This window comes from Mugil cephalus, chromosome 20, assembly GCF_022458985.1.
Source record: "Mugil cephalus isolate CIBA_MC_2020 chromosome 20, CIBA_Mcephalus_1.1, whole genome shotgun sequence".
Lineage (NCBI taxonomy): Eukaryota > Metazoa > Chordata > Actinopteri > Mugiliformes > Mugilidae > Mugil > Mugil cephalus.
The window spans coordinates 19,891,677-19,917,377 of NC_061789.1; the positions used below are offsets into that span (position 1 = coordinate 19,891,677).

General features: G+C 41.0%; 3 protein-coding genes across 3 annotated transcripts; 2 read left to right on the forward strand and 1 right to left on the reverse strand.

The window, feature by feature from the left end:
• The first annotated feature begins 811 nt into the window (after positions 1–811).
• On the forward strand, positions 812–7,076 carry zgc:195001 (uncharacterized protein LOC567531 homolog). The gene is made up of 5 exons (XM_047571497.1): positions 812–926; positions 4,868–4,894; positions 5,030–5,092; positions 5,875–6,014; positions 6,404–7,076. Exons 1-5 carry the CDS (start codon positions 872–874, stop codon positions 6,806–6,808), a joined length of 690 nt encoding a protein of 229 aa, XP_047427453.1. The 5' UTR covers positions 812–871; the 3' UTR covers positions 6,809–7,076.
• A 152-nt stretch (positions 7,077–7,228) lies between these two features.
• On the reverse strand, positions 7,229–12,237 carry akt1s1 (AKT1 substrate 1 (proline-rich)). Its single transcript, XM_047571496.1, has 6 exons — positions 12,084–12,237; positions 10,835–11,571; positions 10,494–10,761; positions 10,188–10,271; positions 9,933–10,108; positions 7,229–8,873 (listed from the first exon to the last, which is right to left on the reverse strand). Exons 2-6 carry the CDS (start codon positions 11,225–11,227, stop codon positions 8,736–8,738), a joined length of 1,059 nt encoding a protein of 352 aa, XP_047427452.1. The 5' UTR covers positions 11,228–11,571; positions 12,084–12,237; the 3' UTR covers positions 7,229–8,735.
• Positions 12,238–14,871: 2,634 nt separating this feature from the next.
• tbc1d17 (TBC1 domain family, member 17) lies at positions 14,872–22,208 on the forward strand. The gene is made up of 17 exons (XM_047572577.1): positions 14,872–14,997; positions 16,507–16,602; positions 16,692–16,769; positions 16,850–16,961; positions 17,043–17,226; positions 17,371–17,482; positions 17,714–17,884; positions 17,989–18,114; positions 18,203–18,306; positions 18,400–18,494; positions 18,603–18,719; positions 19,082–19,182; positions 19,596–19,695; positions 19,942–20,039; positions 20,305–20,421; positions 20,516–20,602; positions 21,552–22,208. The coding sequence occupies exons 1-17, from the start codon at positions 14,971–14,973 to the stop codon at positions 21,711–21,713; spliced, it is 1,887 nt and encodes a 628-aa protein (XP_047428533.1). The 5' UTR covers positions 14,872–14,970; the 3' UTR covers positions 21,714–22,208.
• The last annotated feature ends 3,493 nt before the right edge of the window (positions 22,209–25,701 follow it).

A 25,701-nucleotide genomic window follows, 5' to 3' on the forward strand; every position in this document is an offset into this window, starting at 1 on the left:
TTGTTTTTAATTATGCTGCTGCAAATGTCCCCACTGTGGGATAAATTATAGGATAATCATATCATATTGTGTTATATCATGTTGTATCGTATCGTATCGTATCGTATTATACCGCATCGTATCATATCGTACTGTAGTGTATTGTACTGCATCGTATCGTATTGCATCGTATTGCGTCGTATTGCATCGTATTGCATCATATCGTATCGTGTATCATATCATATCATACCGTATCATATCGTATAAAGTGAACTCCTAACTACTAATCTTAGTTTTAGCTGTTCTGTAGGAGCTGGGTTCGATCCACATTACCCAGAGCTCTTAACCAGAGCACTTGCTGATTGATGAGGCACTGGTCTGATGACAGCTCCCTGCTGAGCAGTCGGCTGCCATCTTATAGACTGACAGCTCACTCTCTCTTTACAGAAAATAACACCTAAACCTTGTGTCAGTTCTTGTTTTTGTTTGTTTGTTTATTTTTTTGTTGCTACGGTGACAAAACAAAGCATGCATGAATGTGTTTTGAGATGTTATATTAGAATTCTGGCACCATCTAGCATAATAACTTAAATTTGTCTGTGTCATTTTGCATGAATGTCTTTTGAGATCTGGGTATGTACCCAGACATGGGCTCAGTCCATGTGTATGCAAATAAGTGTGCATACTTGGGATATATTGGGTATTTGCTTGTCTCCATCAGTCTGTCTCCCAGAAAGGATCGGGAGTTTCATGTGACAGTACCATCCCTTTGGGTACGCGTTCCATCCTATCCAACCAAAGCTCTTCTCTAATTTTCCCTCCTCCCCCGTTCATTTGGAAGTTCATAAAAGAGACCCCTTTCGGAGATACATCCCAAGACCTTACCCGTTTAATGCCAGTCAGTACTGTGAGCACAGAGACAATCATGCCGGTGCCCAGGAAAGCAGGTAAGAAACCATCCTCACCTGAGTCAAATGCATCAACTGCTTATTGCAAACAATATTGGTTACTAAAACACAGATAAATCGTACCCTTATGCAATATATTATTAAATATGGAATGTGTATTTTTTGTGTGTGAATGTGTGAATCTGTGTACTCAAATTTGACAGTTGCGTTAATTTACTGTTATTTTAAAGCATTTATTGCTCCATATTATGTGGCTTCTAAACTCTGGGTACTTTTCACAATTAAATATATCAATTTTTATTAAATAAAATCTTCTTTATCACTTATTTACTTTCTTTTTGTGCAGAAACACATTTCAGATGCGAATTAACATAATTTAAGGAAACATAAGATAACATATGATAACCAGTAATCATATAATAACCACAGAGATGTGCACTTGTACTGTGCTATGTTATTTTTCCCTCCATTCAAAATCTGTCACTACTTGAGCAGGTTAAACTTTATTCATCGCTTGTCACAGTGTTTTATGGCAATTTAATCATGTGTTTTGTATATCGTTTATTTGGTGCTGACCATCCACGTAAATCAGCTCCGAGCCAGGCGTCCTTCCACACCTCGGCTCCTGCCAGTTTTCTCAGGCCTATTAATCATGTCAACGAGGGTTTTTCAATGTCACGGCCTCATCTGCAGTTTCAGAGCTCATGTTTCTGTCCCCATGCAATGTGACACACCTGTCTCGGCACGCTTGCGTTGCTTCGTACTCTCGCTCATGCTCATAGGTAGACAGTTTATGTGGAAGATTTCCATTTCTAACCAACACTCTTTGCTTCTCAATCCATAATAATGCACATGGTCACTAATCCCTCGTCTCTGGCTGCCATTATAATTGAGTGTGAAATGCTGCACAGTAATTCAAGGTATGAGATGTCTATCTTAGTGTTCTTTAATGGCTTACTCACTTCTCTTATGATTAAATAATTCAGTATGGAATGCCTTTTTTGCACATGTTAGCCCCTGATTTCGGCATTTCCCTTAAATCTTTCACCTTCAGATGTTAGCCCATCATACAGTCTCAGCCAAGTAGCCTTAGACACTTGTCAGGAACCAGAGGGATGAGTCTGGATCTCCCACCTCCTCATCTCACTGTCTTCTGATCTTGCTGTCTCAGTGGGATGTTTAGAACCTGATCTGCACAGATAATGTAGGTCCATCCCACTGAGAGGGGAATCTGTGGAGGGGAAAACTCTTTCCCTCATGACCGTCCAAAACAAACAGTTCTCATGAAGCATCAAGACATCCTCCGCTGACCTTTCAGCTCGACCGTGCTGAGCTATTCACTCCTTTGAACATGTGCTCAGAGGGTTGACGCTCATGTTTTCTAGCTTGTCGTTGGCAATCGCTTTCATCCGACTCAAATCCTGTTCTGGTACCTGCTCAAGCGCCCCCCGAGAAGCAGCTCCGTCCAGATATTCATCCATTATTCCTGACTTGATTCATGAGGTGTCATTATTTATGGTCCTGCTGCCCTGAAATATTTTCATGCCTCACACCTCAGTGTTGCACCCCGCTCTGTCTCCTTCATGTCTCTATTGGTGTGATGTCAAGTCATCAATCTTTTTGAGTACCTGTTTATGCCCGTGGAACTTTCCTGTTGATCCCGCCGAGCGTAGAGAGACATCCAAAAGGTTTTAACCCCCATAGAGCAGCCAGGGTTCTGGCACATATTCAATCGCACAACTTACTTAGTAGCATGGCGCTTCACTCTGAGGTTACCTGACTGTAATGACAGCGTAAAAATTTCTCCAAATTTCCGTCCTCTAATCTCTCTGCAGGAATTCGTCTTAGTATTGTGATCATTCCGGGAAGGCTTTTTTTGTTATCATGCCCCTGCCTTATCCTTCCTTAATGGCAGAGAGGGAGAGGGAGGAGAATAAAACTGATGAAGTGATCTGTCACTTCCGACTTTCTGCGCAGCCAATTTTTATTGAGGGCTTCATGACCTTCACTCTATTTGTCTTTGTCCTGCAAAATCTCTCTTCCTCGCCTCAGGTTTCAGCCGTCTGCCATTAGCTGTATGTACTCCCACCAACAATGAATATGCACTTACATCTGAACATTGATACATGAGGCTCCATAATAACATATGGACTACATGTCCAGTCAGTTCTCAGATGCTCTGGTCCTGGATCTGCTCCTTCAAAATCAGCAGATTTAAAGTTGGCAACTCACTTTCTGGAAACCCAATTCTCAGAGCGGCGCATGAATGAACTACGAGCCAGTGTGATTCAGGGAAAGCGGTGCCATTGGAGATTGTATACCAGCCTCACATTTGTCCTCACATTCATTGGCATCCTCCTGAGCTGAGGGCCATGCAGGATGGAGAGTTTTTTTTATTATTATTATTATTATTATAGGACTGCTGAGATCAAAGACCTTAGGACAGAACCAAATATATCCATATAACTGAAACACTGAATTATATATATTTACTTTCACATTTCTTTACGTGACTTGTCCAGGGTGTACCCCGCCTCTCGCCCAATGCCAGCTGGGATAGGCTCCAGCAACCCCTGCGACCCTAGTGAAGGATTAAGTGATGAGATGAGATGAGATTTCTTTATGCTAAAATGTACTTTTTATTTTTTTTTTAAGTATGGCAAAAATAGGATTCCAAGAATCAAATTAAAACTTTACAAATGAGCTCACAAACATGTTAGAAGTAAAAAAAATCCCAGCAGTGTGTCAAAGAGTTAACATCCACCCCACTTTGACTAACAATAATATTACATGAATACATCAGGAATTATCATTATATTATTATTCCATTAATTATATACAGTAGTTTGAGACTTTAACTTACAGTGCAGCATTTTGCGTTTGTGGCGTTTATGGAAACACTCTGAACCGTTTCTTTCCTAATTACTATGGTCTTAAAACCTGGTTTCAGCATATTCAATCTGGTCTTGCTCCAGTCTTTCTTTTCTTCGTTACAGTGATCTCTAAATTCAACAGAGAAATTATACTGTAAGCAATTTCTTATTTTATTTATTTATTTTTTGCCTGAGGTGTGTTTTGTGCAGGTCTCCATATTTTAAGTATATTTAAACTTTATGATAAACTATGTAAAGCGCATGATTTCAGAAAGTCTGTATGAACCTCTTGTTTAACGAAGTGCAGCGAAGATTTATTCCTCTGAATTGTTTAGGATTAGAATTTAGAATTCACAACTGCATTATACGGGTTATTTTCTGCAAAAAAATGTTGAAAGTCTGAAAAGAAAGCCTGTTTGGATACACAGTAATACATTGATCTTACAGCCACGGACACGTTTAGAATCGTCCTTAAATTGATTCACTTCTGTTTAATATGGGAGAAAGGACACACTAAATAAGCCAGTCCAGATGGATGAGTAAGAATGATGAGTGGATAGCTGTCTGAGTGAAATCTGAGAAACTTGAGGGGTGACTGTTCACGACCAAAGGAGGATGACTATGGGCTCATAGTTTTCTCCAAATGTCAGAAGACACGGTGACTCACGGACTGAAGGACGAACAAACAAACAAACAGAGATTACACACCAGCCCTCAACATGACAAACATCCCCCCTCAGAGTAGTGAAGACACAGCTTCATGCACAAAGTGTATTCTTAGAACCCGTCTCCTGCTGTCAGTGGCTGTGATCCTTAACAAATGTACGCTGGGGCCTCTGGAGTCCCTCTGTTGAAAGATGAACCGTGGAGAGCTCTGGGATCCATCATGGATCAGTGAGTCGACATTGCGCACATACTCCTCTGTCATCTACAGTATGTTGAGAGCAGCAGGTGACTTAGTGCAGATGTGCAGATGGATGACTCTGTAGGAGAAATCACCCAGAATGATGTGCATTTCTGTTGTATGGAAGTCACTGTGAGGAGAATCTCTGGCGTGAGGCTATGGTTCACCTACCACTGATCTGTGACTATCTGTTTCTGTTCCAGGAAGGAAAAGCAGTAGCGCTGCAGAAGGTAAAGATCAACTTAAAGCATTGCTGTCTGGAGTGTGGAGTATTCATAATGAGAACCAATGCTTTGATTAAATGGACCTAAATTATTGGTCCACGCTTGATAAAGTTTGATGTGATTCTCTTGATCTGTCTTCAGAAAAGCTGCCACCATATGAACCAAATATCCCTGAGCCCACCACCAGGGCTGACTTCATGAAATGTAAGCCTTTTTTTTTTTTTTTTTTTAATCTGCGTTTTAAAAAAAGAAAAACACATTCCAAATAAATGCCATGCAAAGGTTTTCAACAGTAATGAGTGTGCCATAAATATCATGAATTATTAAAGTTAAAATCCAATACATTAAGGTAGTTTAGAAGTAAATACAGACATGAGAAATGATTTAGTATTTTGAGCATTTACACATTCAATTAACTTTTCACCAGTATATTTAGTACTGCATTGTTAGCTGCATCAATGACAAATTCACAAGTCTAATTAATTATCAACATATGTAAAGTCACATGTGATCTATAATCAATGACAAAGGCTGTAGGCTGTATTGTGATGCTCAATGAGTTAAACATATTATAATTGAAGAATTGCATAAAAATGCATAACTAAATCAAAGTTGTAGACTGATTATATAATAATAATAATATAATAGTATATTACATAGTAGTATAGTAGTATCATTATTATCCCAAACCGCTGCAGTTTATCAATTTAATCCTTAATTTCCTCTCCTTGGCCATTTACAGAGGTAAAGTTGGACACATGTTTCAGCACTAAAAATGAATTTTGAAAATGTAAAAAGCTGCCTAGTAGAAAAAAATAACAGTAGATCAAGAGTAGATCAGGATAAGGCCACAGACCCCAATGCTTATCTTTGTCAAATGCAACCATTAGATTTTTTTCTTCATTCAATTATCTTCTCCTTCCGAGTCCTTGTCTGCCTCTGCCTCTGCCTCTGCACCTTCAGTTTCCTGTTTTTAACTTTCTCAGACTGGCTCCCCCTGTCTCTGGATGATAAAACTGCTCAGAAGCTGTTGTGGATTTCAGAGGGTGGCTCTAAGGTAGCTCGTACTTCAGATGCTGTCTGCCCGTATCCCAACAGGCCTGAGAGATATGAGCACTCTCCACAGGTACGGGACATCAGGATACTGAGGATGCCACTGAAACACTACCCCCACTTATATATCATTTTGCCTTCAGTTCATTTAGTCATTTTAAATTTTCTGAGCTTGTGGAACTCCGATTATAGCAAAGGTGTAAATACAAAAATACAAAAGAACTTAAAGTAAACACTGCAAGTATTTAACAAACACTGTGTATAATACTTTCACAGAACACATTTGGAGTAGAGCAGTACTGGTTGATGTCATTATAAACCAGACAGTTTTTCTTCCAGAATAACAGAAACCTTATTATTGTTTTCCAGACTGAACGGTTCAGTTGCTCAAGAAATCTTGTGTATTAACTTTAACTCTGAGAATCATATTATGCAACGTTGGACTTTTCCCTCACTTTGTAGGTGCTGTGTAAGGAAAGCCTGCTGGGCTGTCGGGGGTACTGGGAGGTGGACTACGATGGCTGGGTGGTGATTGGGGTGGTGTGTGAGAGCGCACCCAGGAAGGTCCAGGACGGGCCCTGCGGCCTTGGGGAAAACACCACCTCCTGGGGCGTCGGCTGGTCCGGTTCCTGCTATCAAGTCTGGCACAACAGCGAGAACGTGGACGTCCAGCTGCCTGCGTGTCCCACCATAGGCGTCTACATCGACCAGCCCGCCGGCATCATAAAGTTCCTCATAGTGGAGGGGGAGGGCGAGAAAGAGGTGCAGCTGATTCACAAGTTCAAAGCCAACGTGCCGGAGAAGATTTTTCCCGGGTTCTGGGTTGGCACAAGTTCCTTCTGCCTTATTAGGAAAAAGGATCAGTGACACAGGGGAGAATTACCATGAGGAAGGGTCAAGTAGTGTACATTTAAAAAGGAGGAAGCTGCTTCCTCTGGTGCATGACAGAAGCTTATTTATTTCATACTATAGCCAGTAATTATTTGACTGAATATTGTGTATTTTGTGAATTTGATTTAACCGAGAGAAATTAAAGTATGCTTCGTTACACGCAGGGCTTCACATGAGTGCTTGTTAAGAGTCTGTTTCTTTGTCCATGTGCTTAGTGTGGCCAATAAATCTTGCCATTGTGTAATTGCGCTGACATCATTTATTATATCTGTGTAATGCTGCAGAGTTGAAATCACACACACAGATTCTCTTCTAATAGAGTCCGCTGACGCCATCTAGAGACCACTAGTAACATAACAGTCTCACACGTTTGTTCAAATAAACACACATGGAGTCTTTTCACTTGGTGTTGCTCCTTTATTTGAAACATAAAAGTACTTAACAGAACATTTACTTGTTTTTGCAATGTCGGCGATTGACATTTTTTTCTTTCTTTCAAATCAACCCAATCTTTCTTCCTTTCTCACACACAGTCACTTTGTCATTCATTCAATCATTTCTACAAGTTTTCTGGAGCCAAAGGAAAAAAAAAAAAAAGAAGAAAACGAACAAACGATACCATCTCCTAGAACTTTTGGTTTAAAATCATTCTATCAGTCAGTCATTCATTGGCAAAGGTGAAAGTAAAAATAGGCATGTTATGAGGAGGTGCTGGTGTCCTCTGCTCACATCTTGAAAAGCCACTGCTTTATGTTAAGTGAAACAATTCTCTGGGTTCTTCTCCTTAAAGGAAACCCTCTGTTTCCTAGGGGGTGACAACTACCCTGTTGGCCATCTTTACCAGTAAATGATGGGAGCATGCAGAGAAAACATCCATGTAGTGGTGCTAACATATTAGCATGTTGTGCTAAATGCCAGTGAGGCCAGATCGATGAAAACTGGCTTCTTCATGATAAGAGTGAATGACCTACAGGTGCAAACATTTTTATATGAAACACCATTAAATTATATTTTAGCCACATAATGGAACGATGGCATCTGTAAACAGAGTCTTACAAATTTTTGTTTAAACGATGTGACTGCAACTTTAGCATTGAACGTAACCAGGTATGAACATGAGGAGATGAGATGGATAAACCAGTTGTAGCTTCTGCTGTACACATATTAAACAGTCAAGATATAACATGCTAATTAGCTAGCCTTAAAGGTGAAGGGTTCAGCTAGCTGTAGCTAGATTGCTTTTAGCCTACCAAGCTAAGCTAAGCTAAGCTTCCCCAGATTCTAACTTCACATTTAACAGAAGACTCAATCTTGTCACCCAACTCTCAAAAAGAAGACATAAAAATGTATGACCAAATTTTTCTTCAGCAGCATTTAGCTTTAGAGCTACGGGTTTCATAATTAAGCTACTATCACTGAAAGCTAATGTGTTAGCATGCAGCAGCAGAGCCAATGAACTGTTCTCTAGCATCTCACCACTTCACAGGTAATTTGACCAAAAGGCAAATGCTCAGCATCAGTTACACATTACACAGTTTGTTTTAGTGTCTTGTTCAGTGCAGTGCGTCACTACACACACATCTTGAGGCCCAATCTTAATGTAGTGTCCTTTAGTGGCTAGTATTGTGAAGTATTTTGTGAATGTGGGGGGAGGGGTGTAGTGTTGAGAATGTTATTAGTGTTCATAACAACACGTCTTCATGACTCCTCAAAGCATGTGCCGTTAATTTTGGTTAGTGAGAAATAAATGGAGGTACTAGCTTTTACATTGTTTCATATCGTGTACGTCACATTTGCCAGCCAATCCAGGTTTCCTCCCATCACCACAACCTCTCTCCATATTTCTCTCTGACTCAATCCCTTTCTCTCTTCTTGCTTCACTCACTTTCTTTCTCTCGCTCTCTCAGTGCTTTAGGGAGAAGTCCCCTGTGTTGAGACGGGGTCTGGGCAGGGCCCCAAACATTTCCGTCCCGTCAGTGGCACCGGGGGCCAGCAAGGCCTTCATACTGGCGGCGATGTGCTCCAGGTCAGCACAGCCCACCTGAGAATTGGACACAAAGACACTGAACATTAACATCACATTTATTATTCACTTTAAATATTTGCCCAGCATGACCTTCAACACTTTTAACACTTTTACAGAACGTTTTTCACATGAAACCAATGGAGCTGCTGTGGCCATTAGCTTGGTGTATCCCTACTGGGAGCTGAACAGAGTCTTTGTCTTGGTCTTTGGACAGAAAAAAAAAAACACCCATTTAATTACGAACAATTTATTATCGTTTTTGTTTTTACTATATGATTCTATTGAATAACTAGTCACAGATAAACATCAGCTCCTGTCCCTGTAGTCATTCATAACATGCCAGCACTAGATCAGCGCTAGCTGAATCATAATTAACTGGCAAGACTTGCATGAGCATGAGTCATGTTTTATACAGTACAGGCACTTCTCATGAATGAGGATGTCAACTTGGTGTGGCTTCACCGAGTCCAACACTTATAACTTTAACCCGGCTATAGTGACCTGTGTAATATGAAGTGAAATTAAACTCATATTTTTCAATGCACACTGTGTAATCACTTAGCAAGAATAAAAGAAGAAGCTTTAAATCTAAATCTCTAAATATTAAATGTGAGGCTAAAGTAATGAACCTGGGCAGTTTCGAATGTGGTTTGAATTTTCTATGTTTCCTCTAAAGTTAGATAATAAGTTCAGAAACCAAATGTCTCCAAAGAAGGCAAAAAAAAAGTTGCAAAAAAAGGAGAGCCACACATAGATTTAATTTTTCAATAAAAAGACAACAATGAGTAAACTAAGTTACTGAGTTTAAGAAGATTGTGCCATAATCATATTCTGTGTTTGAAGTAATGATATGTCCGTCCTCTCTGTTGCCCCTGTCAGGATCCTGTGGATTATGACTCCAGGGAGCTGATCAGTGTCAGGTCGTTGAGACCTGAACCCAAAATATGTTGCCAGACTTATGTACATCACAAATCTATCTACAGGCTAGCTAATCTGGATTTGCGCTGCATTAATGTTTTGATCTCTGCGTGTAACCCGGCAGCTCTGTGCTTCTGTAAAATGATCCATGCTCACCCGTTCTCCGCTGCTGCCATCTCCCTGAGCCGCTCTGTTTCCCTTGCAGCCCCACACGGGCACAGAGACGGGCAGGGAGCGGGCCAGGGCCATGGGGTGGGTGTGACGGGATGAGTACGCAGACTGACCCATAGCCATGCCACGAGATGGTGGGGGGGCGTCTTCGCTCAACGAGCCTGACACAGATAGAATAACAAATGTCAATAACTTTGAGCATATAATACCAGACTTTCATTCAGCACAACGCACTCTTACCGTCAGTGCTCTCCTCCTCCCCGTCAGACTCGAAGAATGGCTCGCAGTCCCGAGAAATGGAGTCCTCATCCATTGAAAAAACACCTGAAGCAAAAAGGAGATGATTAACAGTACGTCCATCACGCCGCAACTTTGGAGGTCACGCAAGGTAAAGTTGACAAAAATGTTTTTATTTAATTCCCAATATGAACTGCTTCTCCTTTGTGTGCAGCATTTTAAGGAATCCATCGTCCTTTAATCATATTTGTCTGGATCAAACAAAAAAACCTTTTTGCTATATTTGGGAAACATTGTATGATCCTTCACCAGCACTCTCATTCCCGTAGGGTCTTCTCTCGTCCATGTCCTCCTCCTCGTCCTCATCTTCACACTCTTCTTCCAAATCCTCGATCCCAGCCCTCTGTCTCCCTTGCTCTATCTCCAGGGCGCTCTTCTCCCGGTCGCCCTCTCCGTTGCCGTTGTGCCTGCCGCCGTGCCCGCTCACAGCCGCTGAGCTGTAGATCGACGGGTAACTTTGGGAGTACAGCCTTCCGTTGGGACTCACTCCTCCCACCACGCCGTCTCCTGTGAAGCTCTGCAGAGCACAAAACACGTTATGGATGTGAACTTGCCCAGTGAATAACTCCGAACAAAAACAGTCCACTCACCCCCCTGTGAGCAGGGTCAGAGGTCAGGTCAACCCCCAGCTTAGTTCCCCCCTCTCCCCCTGCTTGGCGTGTGTGCTTTTGGGCTGTTAGCATGGTTGTGGAGTGCAGCACACCGATGTCATCCACGTAACGGCGCGCCGACTCAGCCAGAAATCCCTGACCCCACACGCTATAGGAGAAATCACACTCCCTCGGAAAGGCACTGCTGCTCTCCCGTTTCCTCATCCCATCTCCTTCTCCAGTCGACGACCGGAACTTCTTACAGGCTGTGAGAATGGCCAGGTCGCATCCAGACTTTTGGCAATATGCTTCCGCAGCAGAAAGCAGCGCCAGCCAGCTCTCCTTGTGGTTGTCTGGGATCTCAGGCTCAGATGACTGGGTGATGGAGGCCATAATGGTGCAATTACTGTCGTCAGATTTCCAACTCGATGAGGGCGATGAGAAGGTTTGAGAATGAGAGAAATCGGAAGTTTGGATAGTGGCTGATACAGACCGTTAACTTTGGTAGCTGTGGTGAATCTGACTCTGCTCAAATGGATGAAAGCTTCAGTTAGTTTCTTGCTGGTGTACAGATTTTTTTTGTTGTTGTTGTTTTTGCACTGGTGAGGTGCAGGGGGAGGTTATGACCTATCAGGCAGAGGCACTAGGTGACTTTTAAGATATGATGATGGGGGTAAGGGGGTGTCCTTACACGCTGGAGAGCCAGGGGAGAGAAGTTGCCAAGTTGCTGGTGATACCTGGAAAAACAAAACAATTTCTGTCATCTGTAAGCCTTCACGAAAACACGATCTGGAAAATATTCTCACTTGTTTCTGAGTTATTCATGGTTTGTGAGTCTAGTTTGGTTTAATAAACATGTAAACCTGCATAAAGTGGTCAGTGCTCTGAGTGTCGTGAACCCCACCACCAATGAGGGCTGCTTGTCACCAGCCACCGCTAACTACTGTAGCTTCTGGAACGTTAGCGCCTTGTAATGACTGCTCTCTGCTGTAGCCGTATTTGAAATGGTTCCTGCCTCGTTTGAAACTGCACGCCAAGGTCTTCTATGCAATGTTGCTAGCACTGCAGCAGCTGCTACTGCTACTGTTGCTGTTGTTGTTGTTAGTGGTGGTGAGCTTGTTTTTTTTATATCCAGTGTTGTGGGCAGGCTTCTCATGATGAAACCACATTTCACCTCCATTTTCAAGCGTTTGTAGGAGCCGAGACCAGGGAGTATAAATTACAGACACGAAGGGAAACATTCACCCACCTGTTCTGTTGCTTTCTTCCACGCTGCCAGGTGTTTATCGAGCTTAAAATTCTTTCCTTCATGCGGATTCTCCCTTCTCCTTCGGTTCTCTCCCCTTGCTAGGCTCTACAGCAGCAGCAGCAAGTTAACACGACTTACCAATAATTCTTTTCCGGTAAAGAATTTTCGAAATAAAAGCCGTGACGCAGAGCGCGACTATTTCTCCTGTTTTGTGTTGCCAGTAAAGGTATTTTCTCCTTAAAACAACGCGTTGTATCCGACTGTAGATGACGCTTGGGTTTCATGACACGGCACACCAACTAGGGGTGATAAATAAGTAACTGAGGATCACCCAGACATGCAAAACCGTGGAAATGTGTAATGGAGTTTAAACATTAATTGGAAGACAAATTAATGACATGTATTTAGAGAAAGGAGTTGTTCTTAGATTTAACACTCCATCAAGAAAACTGCTGTTGTCCAGATAATTATTCCCAAATCCAACTATTATTAAATTTTTTAGCTCAATTTCAAATTTTAGTTTGATGTAACTATTTTGCTTTTAATTGCTTTTAATTTCAGTTATCATGTCCCCATCCGGTTTTTCGCTCTCGCTAACTTGGTGCCCCTCTGACGTCACCTGTTTACCGACTTCCAATCGAACGCACGTTGCGCACGTGACCGAGGCCTGTGGGCGGGCTCGTACTCGCCCTGTTCTCGTGCACGTGTACCAACTCCCCCAAACCTAAACCCACCTACCAGCTGCTCAGAAGTTACATGATTGAACTTTGTTTCTCAAGTGAAGTCTGAAAACAAACAAGCTGCTGCAGCAGATAAATTGTCTTCAGCTACAATACCACTAACAAGTACAAGTCACAGTCATAGTGTTATATATTAGTCACACACAGGGTGTTATATTAATTATTCACACTTTGTTAGCAAACAATATAAACTCTAGAGCGGTGTATCACCGGTGTTGCACTTCATTAGTCCGACTTGTTTACTGATTAGATTTACATTTTCCTAAATGTCCTTAACTGACATTTTTTATGTCCAAGGACGCATCATCTAAATATTGTTATAGTGTTGTCTAAACCTCAGTAAAATTAGAATAATCTTGATCTAACAGCCCTGCATTAACTGTTTGTATCTGTTTTTATTACTATTATAATTATTTTTATAATTATCATTATAAAAGTCACTTGATTGTCATTGAAAAAAAATTATATTATATATCTTTATAGTCATAACATTTTGACATTTTGTTGTTACAGTATATTGATTTACACAGACTTACACAGATAGGACCTACAACAAACTACACCACACACACACACACACACACACACACACACACACACACACACACACACACACATATATATACTGCTAAAGTTGTAGAACACCCCTATATTTCTTTCTTTTTAATCTGTGCAGTAGAACAAATAAACAACTGAAGTTATATAGATACATAATGTATTCTCAACTTTCAACTCATCAGAGAAGCCACGTTGTGAACATACTTGCAGAATTCTGTCTAAAATGGAAATCAAATATTTTTCAGAAAGTTTTTCCCAATTATGTTACAGAAGTTCCCATAAATGTGTGGTACTTGTAGGGTGCTTGGCTTTCATTCTTCTGTTCAGTTTATGTCAAACCAGCTTGATGGGGTTGAAGTGTTTTCAAGCTTGCCATCTTGTTCTTTTTTTCCAGAGGTAATTCTGGCATAGTTTGGACTCGACCTACCAAAACTGCAACTCAAAGTCTTCTCTTTGCAAATTACTTGTATATGCACACATTCTTGGCCAATAAACTGGACCCACTATTAACATGGGCCTGAAGCTGTTGTCCTGTGAACCACCTGTCAAACTCGTCCTCTGACTTTGTTATGCCAGACCTCTTCCTGTCAGAGTTCGCCCCAGTTTCTGAGACCCTTTGGCTGGAGAAGGAAACTGCAGTCACAGACACCTCACCTTTCTACGCAATTTCCCTGTTGGAAAGGCCAGCATTTTTAAGTGTTATAACAACATATGTCTCTTCAATTGCTGAATGCCTTTTTCTCAACATTTTTAAACCAACACACCATTTTGTACAGTACAGTACTGCTCAAACAATGTTCACTATGTTATTGTACCTCAGTGTGTTCCAACGCTACTTTTATACAGACAGAGCAGATTGGAAATACTCAAGAAAAGTTGGGACATGTAGGAACTGGCAGCACCAACATTTAAGGGTTGATCAGCCTCCATTGATGTAAAACAGCTTTTAGCTGTTAACCCATTTTTGTTCCCTGAAAAAGGCCTCTTTGTATAATGGTGAAATGTACATTATTCTTCAGTTTTGGGCAACCCTTCCCTTTTTCTTTTTAACCTCTGGCAGTTAACCACTTACCTTTGTACCATTTCGAGCTTTTAATTGGACTTGGACTGCTTGAATTTCAATAATTAAAAAAAAAAAAAATGGAAAAACTGGGATGTTCTTAAACTTTTCCCCGGTAGTGTTTATATACATACACACACACTATATAGGTCACCCTAGGACAGGATACAACAAGAGTAATGGTGCAAATGCAAAACTGGTTAATCATCAGTTTTCTGGTCTGGCCTGTTTTTCATTGTGGATAAGGTGTTGTGAAAGTCGTGAATGTTTTCTGCTCTCCAGTGGTTATTGTAGGGAACTACATTAACACATATCACAAGGACTAATTTTAAATGTATTCAATATTATTACTTCACATAAGCGTGCAAGCGTATCATTAAATACAACAGTGTGGCTTACTGTAAATAAAGTAAAAAAAAAAAGAAAAAAAAGGAGCGTAGGCATCTGGTGGGCGGGGCTATACGTGAACCGGAAGTATGACGTAGGAATTGTTTTGGAAGAACGCAGCAGCGACACAGGAGACAGGAAAATGGAGCAAAGCGTTGAGGATTACAAGGTATTCCCAACTTTCTTTTCCTTTGTAATTTCCAGTGGCAGTTCCAATGTGTATGAACGTTGATAACTGTATTGTGGTATTGTGGTGGAGCTGCTCGAGCTTGCCGACAGCATTAGCTCACGTTGACTGTTCAAGCTAGCCATCGGTTTTCAATAACGTTCGATCAAATAAAGCAGGACTCTCTGTCAGCTACGTTCGTTTTCATCTGGCAGGAGGAAAAAAAGTTCGAACTCCGTCGTGTAGATAGCGGATGGTCATGTCTATGATCACAGACACGCGATGGATTAATACCGAAGTTAATCGTAGTAAAGTCCACTCAAGTCGGTTGACTTGCTTTCACCCACGGACCTGTCTTGAGGAGTCATCCTGCTGCCATCATGTGACCTTCTACTGTCATTTATTCGCTCTTTGTTATGTTGGTCACCTGCCACAGTGTGGGTTAGACGTCTAATGAACAGGCCTTTCATTTATATTTCATATGAACACGAATTTAAACCTCAGATTCCAGTTTTCTTAATCCTTGTTAGTGGGAAATTATGTGTGAACTTCCCAGTATTTTTGACACTCATGGAAGGAACTATGATGAAATAATCAAAATATCAATAGACGTTAAAAGTAATCATTAATTGTAAAGTACAGATTCAAATTGATGGGGTGGATGTTAAAAGGGTAACAGAAAACTTCTTGGAGTAATGATTTATGAAAATTTTAAAAGATTTACAGTCCAACGTCTCAAAATGGATTGCAGTATTAAATAAAGCAAAGCAGGTTCTGGATGACAAATCACTTCTGTACAGTTCTGTCGTTTCTCTATGTTTAATCTGATGTGCTGAGCTTTCTACAATCTCTGTTTATTCTGAAAAGAGAAGTTAATAACAATCACCCACTTTCACTGTTTCTTCGGTCAAAACTGTTAAAGTTCACGGATCAAGTAGAATATCAAACAGCACAAACCATGTTCAAAGCAAAAAATAATCAGCTACCAAGAAATATTCAGGGAATGTTTAGTCAGAGGGAGGAAGGATATAGTTTGAGAAACATGGGAAGTATAAAAACATTATTTTTAAAAGGTACCAGGATGAGACTGCTAAGGTTAACATCTTTCTTTCTTTCTTTCTTTCTTTCTTTCTTTCTTTCTTTCTTTCTTTCTTTCTTTCTTTCTTTCTTTCCCTTTCTCTTTATGACTGTTTGTTTTATTATAGTATTATTATTGTTGTTATTTTGAAGTGGGTTAATTATTAATTACTCATGTACGGTGTTGGGGTGGGACTAGATAGGTTTTGACCTCCTTTATTAACATGCAAAAACAAACTTATTTGGCTCTTTGGTTGTTGTTGTTTTTTGTTTGTATATTTTGCTATATGTTTAATTACTTGTTCTTGTTCAAATTAGAAAGAAAGAAGAAAAGATATATATTCAGTTTTAGCCTCTGAAATTTGCCTGATTACATTTTGCAGTTCCTTTCGGCTGCTTTAGGTTTATGTGGGATTTTTTTTTTTCCTTCTTCAGCTGATATTTGAGAAGGAGGGGGTGTACCTCCACACAAATGCCAAGAGGAGTAACCAGGACACTACCATCCCAGGGTTTATCCGCATTGTGGAGCGGGTAAGAAAATCTGTGTGAGCCAGCTCTGTTCAGATACAAAGAAGTACCAGAAAGGACTGGGATAACTGACCCACATTCATTTGTTTCAGGCTGGGGTGCCGGCATTAGAGTGGAGTCCACTGGAGGATGCGGGTCGCCACGCTCCCGCTGTACTCTACAGCAGAAAGGTCAGTCACCATCTTTTTGCTAAATAGTCAAAAATGTTTGCATGTTATTTATCAAAATGTGATTCTCATCCAATAATTAGGACGGTGAAGGAGGCGAGGAGGACACGAACTTTGACCCTGGGTATGAGCCGGACTGGGCAGTAATCAGCACAGTGAAGAAGGAGAGAGAACATGTCCCAGTCGGAGAATCAGGTGCAGTTTACTGACAGTTTGGCCAAAGGCTTGTGTAAAAAAAGCATGTATAAAACCAGAAATCACTCTTGTCTCTTGCAGGTCAGTGGGCGTTCTCTCTGCCTCTCTCAGAGCTGTACTCTGTCCGAAAGGCCAGATTCTCCCTGGGTCGAAACTTTCTGGTGTTCACAAGCAGAGGTGGCCACCCATTGCCTGCGTTGCACTTCCACAGAGGAGGAACCAGGGAACTACTGAGGACAATGCAACGTTACATTATCCTGGACCAGTAAGTACCACCATGCTGAGTTGTTACTGTAAGGGCGTTCACTGCTCATGAACCAGTATGTTGTTGTAAACAGGATGTTTACGTCTTTGTCTATAAGTCCCATGAGTATGAAGAACATCATATGGTTTATGTTGTTTTCTTCAGGTCACCAGTCGACGGGCGGCTCTTCCTCGCCTACCCCCACGACCCAGGTGCTCTGTCTCAGTCATTCGACAGACTTAATCTGTTTGATGACGGAGGCTCGGATCTCGTCACGGTAATTACATTCTAACCATTTTAAACCGCATTAGCAGACGTCTCTCTGGTGACTAATGTTCCAGCCGATATCTCAAGTCCCATGCACATTTTTAGTGGAACACTAATGAATTACAGAGTATTGAGTGTACACAATAATAAAATGTCTGTTTGTTAAAACAAAAGCACCAGTGAGAACAAACGTCTCCTCTGTTTTTTTTTTTTACCGCTCTTCTTTCTTCAACGTGGACAGAGGTTTATCCATGACCCTTACGCCACAACATTCGGTGGATTCTCCAAAGTCACAAATTTCTTTAGGGCAGCACTTCGGCCTCCAGACTTCCCCGTCAACTCGCGTTCTTCTCACGATCCTCGCTTGCCCCCCCAGCCTGATGAAGAGCCCGGATTTGAACTCATCAACTGTGTAAGAGAGGGACACAAAACAAAAGATTGCAATGGTTGTCTAACACATAGAGACTGAATCATAAGTTGGTAGTTGATGTTTCTGCTTCTGCTCTTTCCATCAAGGGCGTGGAGCTTGGTCCTAGACCAGACGTAACCAGGGGACAACCTCTGGAAAAGTGGGAGGAGTTTCTGGACTCTGAGGGCCGTGTGAAGAACCCAGAGAGGGTCAAAGAAATCGTGTTCAGAGGGGTGGGACAGTGAATCCTTTATCACACCATCTATAGTTAATACTTTCACCCAGAGGCCAAGTCTTTAATATTGTGCCTGTGTCTTATAGGGTGTCACGCCATCACTAAGGAAGGAGGTATGGAAGTTCCTCCTGGGTTTCTATCCGTGGAACAGCACTGCCAAGGAAAGGGAGGACATTCTTCGGGTTAAAACGTTGGTATTTTTGATCCTGCACACATCCCACATGTAGAACTCTTCCTTTAAGGTAGTGAGCTGCTTTAACAGTGCCCCCCTCTGTGTGTGCAGGGATGAGTACTTCAGAATGAAGGTGCAGTGGAAGTCTGTCAGCGAAGAGCAGGAGATGAGAAACTCCTTCCTCAGAGGCTACAGAAGCCTGATAGGTCAGCCCCGCTGTCTGTCAGATAACAGCTGAGCTGTGTGTATGTTTCCAGTCAGCTGCCTGTCAGAGCTGCCGCAGATGGTGAACTGCTTTTGTTCTGTTGTGACAGAGAGAGACGTCAGCAGGACAGACAGACACAACACGTTCTTCTCTGGAAACGACAACCCAGGGCTGACTCTGCTCCACGACGTGCTGATGACTTACTGCATGTACAACTTTGATCTCGGTGCGTATGCTGGCGAATTCAAGTCAGCTACCACATGTGACAAGCTAGTCATTGTTTCTTAGTAATCTTAATAAGCAATCATCAATAATTCAGTACGACAGACAAACAGCTTTGAAAAATAATAGAATTCATATTCATAAACAGATTAAGAAATTTTTATCTAAATAACCAGAAACAATTACACTAGAAACCACAGAAATATTAGAAAATAAGTTATTTGGAAGATACTTTCTTCTTTCCCTTGAAATTTAAGATAACGTTGCCTGAAGAGAAATCCTTCAGTTCACATGATCTAAGCAGCACAGCGACACCCGATCTGACACTTTATCACCTTTGCTTTGTCTCCTCCTTCCTCGGCCCAGGTTATGTCCAGGGGATGAGTGACCTCCTGTCTCCCATCCTGTTCGTCACACAGAACGAGGTGGAGTCCTTCTGGTGTCTGACAGGCTTCATGGAGCTGGTGGTAAGAGGAAGATATCACTTCTACAGTGAACCTGTGACCTTTGAATCTTGGTTCAGAGCAGGTCACGTTTATGCTCTGTCTGCACTTTGACTCTTTGGAGGCTGTGTTGTTGAATGAGGACAAAGTAATCAACATAAACCAATACAGAATGACTGAGTCTAAATATAACTTCATTGCTCATTGTGAAAAAAACATTCAATAAATAGTTATTATGATTGACATTTAAAGACACAGTACACATTCAAATATTCCTACAGTACTGAATTTATACCATTTTTCCAAGAGTAAGTAAATGGTCAGCTGCCTGGTGACACCACAGTTACTGTCTAATGAAGAGTGGCCTGTATTAATAATCAAGTATTGGGGAGACAGTGATTAGATGTGTCTTCTTTTGTGTCTTTTTCTCTGTACAGCACCAGAACTTTGAAGAGTCTCAGGAGGCCATGAAACAGCAGCTCCTTCAGCTCAGTATCCTGCTGAAGGCTCTGGACCCGGAGCTGTGTGACTTCCTGGGTCAGTAAGCAACCATTCACACTGAATGAGAGTCAATAAATAATAATAAAAATAAATAAATAAAAAGAAACAGCCCCTGAGGCAAAGCTGGACACTCATAGCTTAAGTTATTTGAATATTGCACTGATAATTAGGGGCATGGACAAAGTAAAGCAAAGGATGTTGCACAACCACCCAATAGAACTATTATTTATAAGACATTTAATTTTCTTTTTTTAAGATAGTAGTTTTCCTCTTGTCCTTCAGACTCTCAGGACAGCGGCTCTCTTTGCTTTTGTTTCCGCTGGCTGCTCATCTGGTTCAAGAGAGAGTTTTCCTTTGAGGACATCCTCATTTTGTGGGAGGTGAGTAGAATTTGTCTTGTAGAATGTTTTTTCTAACTATTATCGCTTGATACAAAGGAGTAAAAATCAGTAACGTGTTTACATGCACTTATGTTCTCCAGTTAGAATCAGATTAAGGCAATAATTAGTTTTTTTCACGCGCATGTGAATGCACTGATTGTTATGGTGTAACTGCCACATCTGTGTCTTGTCTAGGCCGTTACATGGAGTATTGTGAGTGACTGGCTCTTGACTCCACATTTCACCGCTTGTTTGTCTCCCTCAGGTCCTCTGGACTCGACTTCCATGTGACAACTTCCACCTGCTGATCGCCTGCTCCATCCTCCAGTCGCAGCGAGGAGAACTGATCGGCTCAGACCACGACTTCAACACCATTCTGAAGGTGAGCACATGTGACCCCATCACAAGATTACAGTGACTTTTTCCATAAATAGTATATAATAGTTTTAATGTTCCTCGCTGTGGCTGGTCTGCAGCACATTAACGAGCTGACCATGAGGCTGGACCTGCTGAGTGTTCTGCGTGGAGCTGAGGCAATCTTCCTGCAGCTGGTCCAGTGCAAGGTAAGACGATGCACACCTCACCGCTCTGCACAGAGCTGCAGCAGTAAACGTTCTTTCTACTGTGCTTGTGTTTCATGATGCATTTCTAATGATTTTATCTAAGGAGGCACCGTTTAGCTTTTAATCTAAAGATTCATACGTTGCTTTAAACATTGATCAGTAAGCTTGTAAAATACAGTATAATGCATTTCTAAGCATTAAACTAGCAATTGGCAACATTTTCAACTTGTGAAGCCTTTCAGAATCCAGCATTGTCAGTTTTGGGCTTTATTTCTGAGGTGAGACCTGCCACATGTTTCCATTTGTCCAATTGTCCAAAGACACTTTCCAATATGTTATCCTATATTTCACAATAAAAGCAAAGTTCAGAGGAAGGTTTGACAAAAGAATACAGATTTGTGTAGTACATCATACTACAGCAAGTTTTCTTCTTTATACTCATAGGAACCATCATTACCAACCATTCCCTAATTTAAATATCATATTATTATTAAACAGTAAGCGTAAAAATATATATTTCTGTAATATTATGCCAGACTGTCTACCTCCCCAAGTCAAAAGGCATGTCATGTTGGCAGTGGATTAATTTGTTCCAACTGTGCATCAACGTTGCACATTTTCACTGTAATACTGATCAATCATGTCTGTTCAAATATCTTTGATTTTACTTTCCGCTTTTACTTTTCTTTTATTGGATCTACTCTCTATGACACTTACCAAAATCCTTATTAATCCTTATTTCAAAATGAACTACATACTAGTCTGAATAACTCATTTCGGTTAAACAAACGTTCTTCAAAGAAATATAGAAGCATGTGCAACATTCCTGCAACTTTCTGATGCAAGTTTACCTACAGTTGTGGACACCTGGCTCTTCAAATGACAACTCTTCCATGTTTGACATGCACAGTGCTTGACTCTCTTCTCTCTCCTCTGCTGCCTGTCCCAGGAGCTTCCTCTGAAGGTGCTGCAGGTTCTTGGTCTCTACGCCCCATCCAGCTTAGAGGAGGAGAGCCCAGACTCTCAAGCCAGCGAGACGCAGCGCCTCCTCAGCCCATCGCAGGCCGGAGCTGCGTCTTCTAATTCAGCGCAGGGCCCCACCTACCCTTGAGTCTGTAGGTCAACTGGTGGACTGACACTCACTAAAAAGTAAAAGATATTTATATATATGAAGTATATCCAATGAGAAGGAATGAAGACTGTTTGGTGAAGACTGTTGTTGCTGTTTGTCAGCGGTAGGGGGCACCATTGAGGCGTCTTTCCTGTCTGTGAATGTTCCAGGATGTTTAAACCCTTGCGTTTTTTACTGCTTGTTTACATGCCCTTTGCCATTCTCCTACTGATGCTGCCAATTATTATATAACTATATCCCTCTGTTTCAGCCCTGCATACCTTCAGTGCATTTTATCTTTTCTAATACTGTCCTCTCACCAGTTATCCTGAAAAGGGAAGAAGTGAAGAATAAACTGGCAGCCTCTTGTTAGTACTTTAAGATGCCATTCCATCCCTATGCAAAGGTTTTGCATGCCTTATAGCTTAATAATCTGTATCATGTCATAGCATTTTCTTCTGCTGATTGTCACCAAAATAAATGGTTGAATCTTAAGAAAGCACTCCAGTTTTGTTTTATATTACTTTGAGTGTTACACATTCATTTCATGTCCTGACTGTTAGCAGAAGTCAATATATAATACACATATTGTGCGTCAATTCAACTTTCAAAAATCACAAATCTGTTCTGTTGTAACAATGACAATTATCATCTACATTTATCTTCAGCTGTTAGTTACTGTTTTAAATTCAGATTGAAGTAATGTATTCAATGTATTGTTATGCCCTTGTCAAAATTCACGATCTGAGTTTAATATAAATATGAAAACAAAAAAAAAACAATATCACAACCATCCACATCAACACATAAATAGGCACAATCATTTCTAAAGGGCCTTCCCGCAATAGTGTGCACTTTTATTTTTCTAAAATGGTGCTGATAGTTTTGTGCTTTCTGTAAAACTGAATCAATTTACTTGTGACACATTGAGTCCACACTGAGTTTTCTGATTTTATTTAAGTAGAAGGTATTCGTAGTTTAACCACTTTTAAACGAAAATACTCCAGTAAAGTGATAACATCAGTAACAGCTAATATAACGTTGGGACAGAAGGATAAATCTGAAAAGTGTAATCTTGGATTCACAGCCTGAGCAAGTATTAACTACAGTACTTGTTTATGTAGTGACTTGTGAACTGGTTAAACTTTGGCCTCTCCCCTCTCCTCCCCCTCTGACCAGCAGGTGTCTGTATGAGGTGAATAGCCGGGGGGAAAATAGGACCTCTGTTCTCCACTGTCCCGGGAAATGAGCTGGAAAATGAGGGGCGGGCAGCCACACCCCCTTCTCAGGACCCGCTGCGCTCCTCTTTTGGCTCGTCGCTGTCTCTTACCCCCTCGATCCATGTTGTTTGAATACAGCTGCGATGTATGAATTTAACAGGGTGCTTAAACAGGCCCACGATCTGTCACTCTGTTCCTCTCTGTCCATCCCGGGCTGACCTCAGTTGGCTGGTGGGGCCACCCTTAACTCATCCCTTCATTCAAACTCAATCTGCTTTCAGTCCGACTCAAAGCATGTTTTGTAGGCTACGGCCTTGTCGACAGCTTTAAACCCAATATTCTCTCACTAATGCCACAATCAACCGAGTGTTACAGAGTCATTATGAGCGTCTTAGAAAAGCTGCACTCGATGATGTGGCTGTGGATCTGCTCTGTTTGAGCCCTTCAGACGCCTTAATGTGTTGATTTGAAAGGTTTCACCTTTTTTTCAGTCAGCACAGAGACTCTTGATTCACTCTCTCTTTAATTTTGCTGAAAATTAACCTGAGGAGTAAGAAGAGAGTTCATGAAACTTCTTTACCTACAAGGCAAACTTTCGTGCTGTAAGATAACAACCATTCTGACTGTTAGGCAATTAAAAGTTTGCTAAAATCAAATTGTTGCAAACACCTGCTAACCCTAAAATAAAGACCTGCTGCTGCTTCTTCAAAGACATTCCAAAGTGCAATACTTTAATTCACTCATTAATAGAAAATTAGCTTGAATAATCTCTTATTGCTTTTATGTTAGCCTATGTTGCTTTTTCCTAGTCACATACCTTACCTTTTCTCAATCTGTGATAATCATTTGAATGATTTATGTGTTTTTGTCTTGTTGCAAACCACATTTCTCATGCAGCTTATAATATATTATTAACAAAACTTGAGACAACTAAACAGAAATGTTCTGTTTTGTTGTCTCAAGTTTTGTTTCAGAGATTTCTCTCCAAAACGTGTTTCATTTAAAAGGAAACTATTTTATACAGCAATCAAACATCAGAGTCACATATTAAAAACAAGAATAGACTTATGTTGAACTGTGTATTCACTGTTTAGATCCAGTTTATTACTGCAATGGAGGAACATTTAGTCAAGTGTAGATTTCATGAACATATACTCAGATTGTGTAACTCTAAGACAGCAGTTCAGATTCAAATGTATTTTCATGTAATTATAAATTGTACATAAAGCATAATCCATTGTGCTGTCTGAATGATGATTGTTATAGCTTCATCTGACCAGCTGTAATATGTGGCTGTATAATGATGCATTACTCTTTTCCTTATTATTATTATTATTATTATTATTATTATTTACATTACTCCTATAACATCCAGTCTGATTAACTTAAAGAAAAGTTGAAAATTAAATTAAATTGATGGCATAGTTTCTGGAGAAGTAATATAATTTGTTTTTTCAAGTTTAAATGTTTTTTTTTTCTTTTTCTAAAACTGTATCTTAGTTGTACTTCAAATGCGCGCCACCTCTTTGTATCGTCTTTGTCGACTGCACTATGAATTATTGATGCTGGGCTGAAATCAAGTCACGGTGTCGGTGTGGCCGTCCATTTAACTCCCATCTGAAACGAGAGCTGCCACATGTGAGAAAAGCCACCTGTAATGACTGTGTCAAATACAATCTGTATTCTCCACTGGTGAGTGCGACCCCATTGTGACCATCAGAGGGGTCCCCGGGGAGTGTGTGAAAAGTGTGTCTACCCCGTGAATGTGTGAAGTGTGTGTGTGTGAGGAGCCAGCAGCAGGCAGAAGGCCAGGGGCTGTTGTCTGACACAGATTTGTAAAGGGAGACAATACGGCTCATTGACCTGCCCGGCTCCACTGTCTGTTGCACATACCTCGCCCTGCCCTCCCCGGTGGCTTCGCTGCTCTTTAAACACGAGCAGCAGATTGCCACAGGCGCAGGGAGGGGAGGCCGACGGGACACAGGTTGCTTTGACAATGAGGATCCTCTGAGAGAAAAAGGGGAGAGAGCCAAAACTTTGATGAACACATTCTGCCATCTTTTCTGGTCTCCATCACTAATGGATGATACACGACAAGAAAGACTCCTGCAGCATTAGAGGCCGAGTCGCTTCATGTTTCCACCTAAAGTCAGAATCAGAAAAGACTTTATTGCCAAGTATGTTTGTACATACCAGGAATGTTTACCCCCCTTTCAGGTTGTGTGTTTAATAAAACCCCAAAAATGGTTAAAAAAAAATAAATAAATAAAAAAGAAATGGTAAATGGTCTTGCTCTTATATAGCGCTTTTCTACCTACTCAAAGCGCTTTTACAGTCAGAGACACATCCACCCATCCGCTCACACAAGCACACACACATTCACACACACCAGCGCCAGTTGCACTGGGAGCAACTGGGGGTTCAGTATCTTGCTCAAGGACACTTCGGCATATGGCACACTCAGGGGATCGAACCGCTAACCCTTCGGTTCATGGACAATCCGCTCTACCTACTGAGCCATAACCGCAAAGCCTCCTGTGATCTTAAATTTGCAGATAAACAAAACAAACATACATTTAAAATGTTGGAATCTGCCATTCTGATGCATTTCTAATTTCTAATATAAAGACACAAGGTTATTGTATATATATATACATACACACACGTGTGTGTGTGTAGTTGCATGTTTCATTTTTGTTGATTTAGATTGTTTTTTCTGTTTCTGTTGATTATAATATTAGAATGATTTCAACCCTGCTAACAACTGT

Coding starts and splice junctions, on each gene's coding strand:
- tbc1d17 (XM_047572577.1), top strand. CDS start 14,971: ATGGAGCAAAGCGTTGAGGATTACAAG. Junction 16,962..17,042: donor TGTCCCAGTCGGAGAATCAG/GTGCAGTTTACT, acceptor TGTCTCTTGCAG/GTCAGTGGGCGTTCTCTCTG. Junction 20,603..21,551: donor TGCAGCTGGTCCAGTGCAAG/GTAAGACGATGC, acceptor TGCCTGTCCCAG/GAGCTTCCTCTGAAGGTGCT.
- zgc:195001 (XM_047571497.1), top strand. CDS start 872: ATGCCAGTCAGTACTGTGAGCACAGAGACAATCATGCCGGTGCCCAGG. Junction 5,093..5,874: donor CAGGGCTGACTTCATGAAAT/GTAAGCCTTTTT, acceptor TAACTTTCTCAG/ACTGGCTCCCCCTGTCTCTG. Junction 6,015..6,403: donor GATATGAGCACTCTCCACAG/GTACGGGACATC, acceptor CTCACTTTGTAG/GTGCTGTGTAAGGAAAGCCT.
- akt1s1 (XM_047571496.1), bottom strand. CDS start 11,227: ATGGCCTCCATCACCCAGTCATCTGAGCCTGAGATCCCAGACAACCAC. Junction 10,109..10,187: donor GGAGGAGGAGAGCACTGACG/GTAAGAGTGCGT, acceptor TATCTGTGTCAG/GCTCGTTGAGCGAAGACGCC. Junction 8,874..9,932: donor ATGGCAGCAGCGGAGAACGG/GTGAGCATGGAT, acceptor TCCAATTCTCAG/GTGGGCTGTGCTGACCTGGA.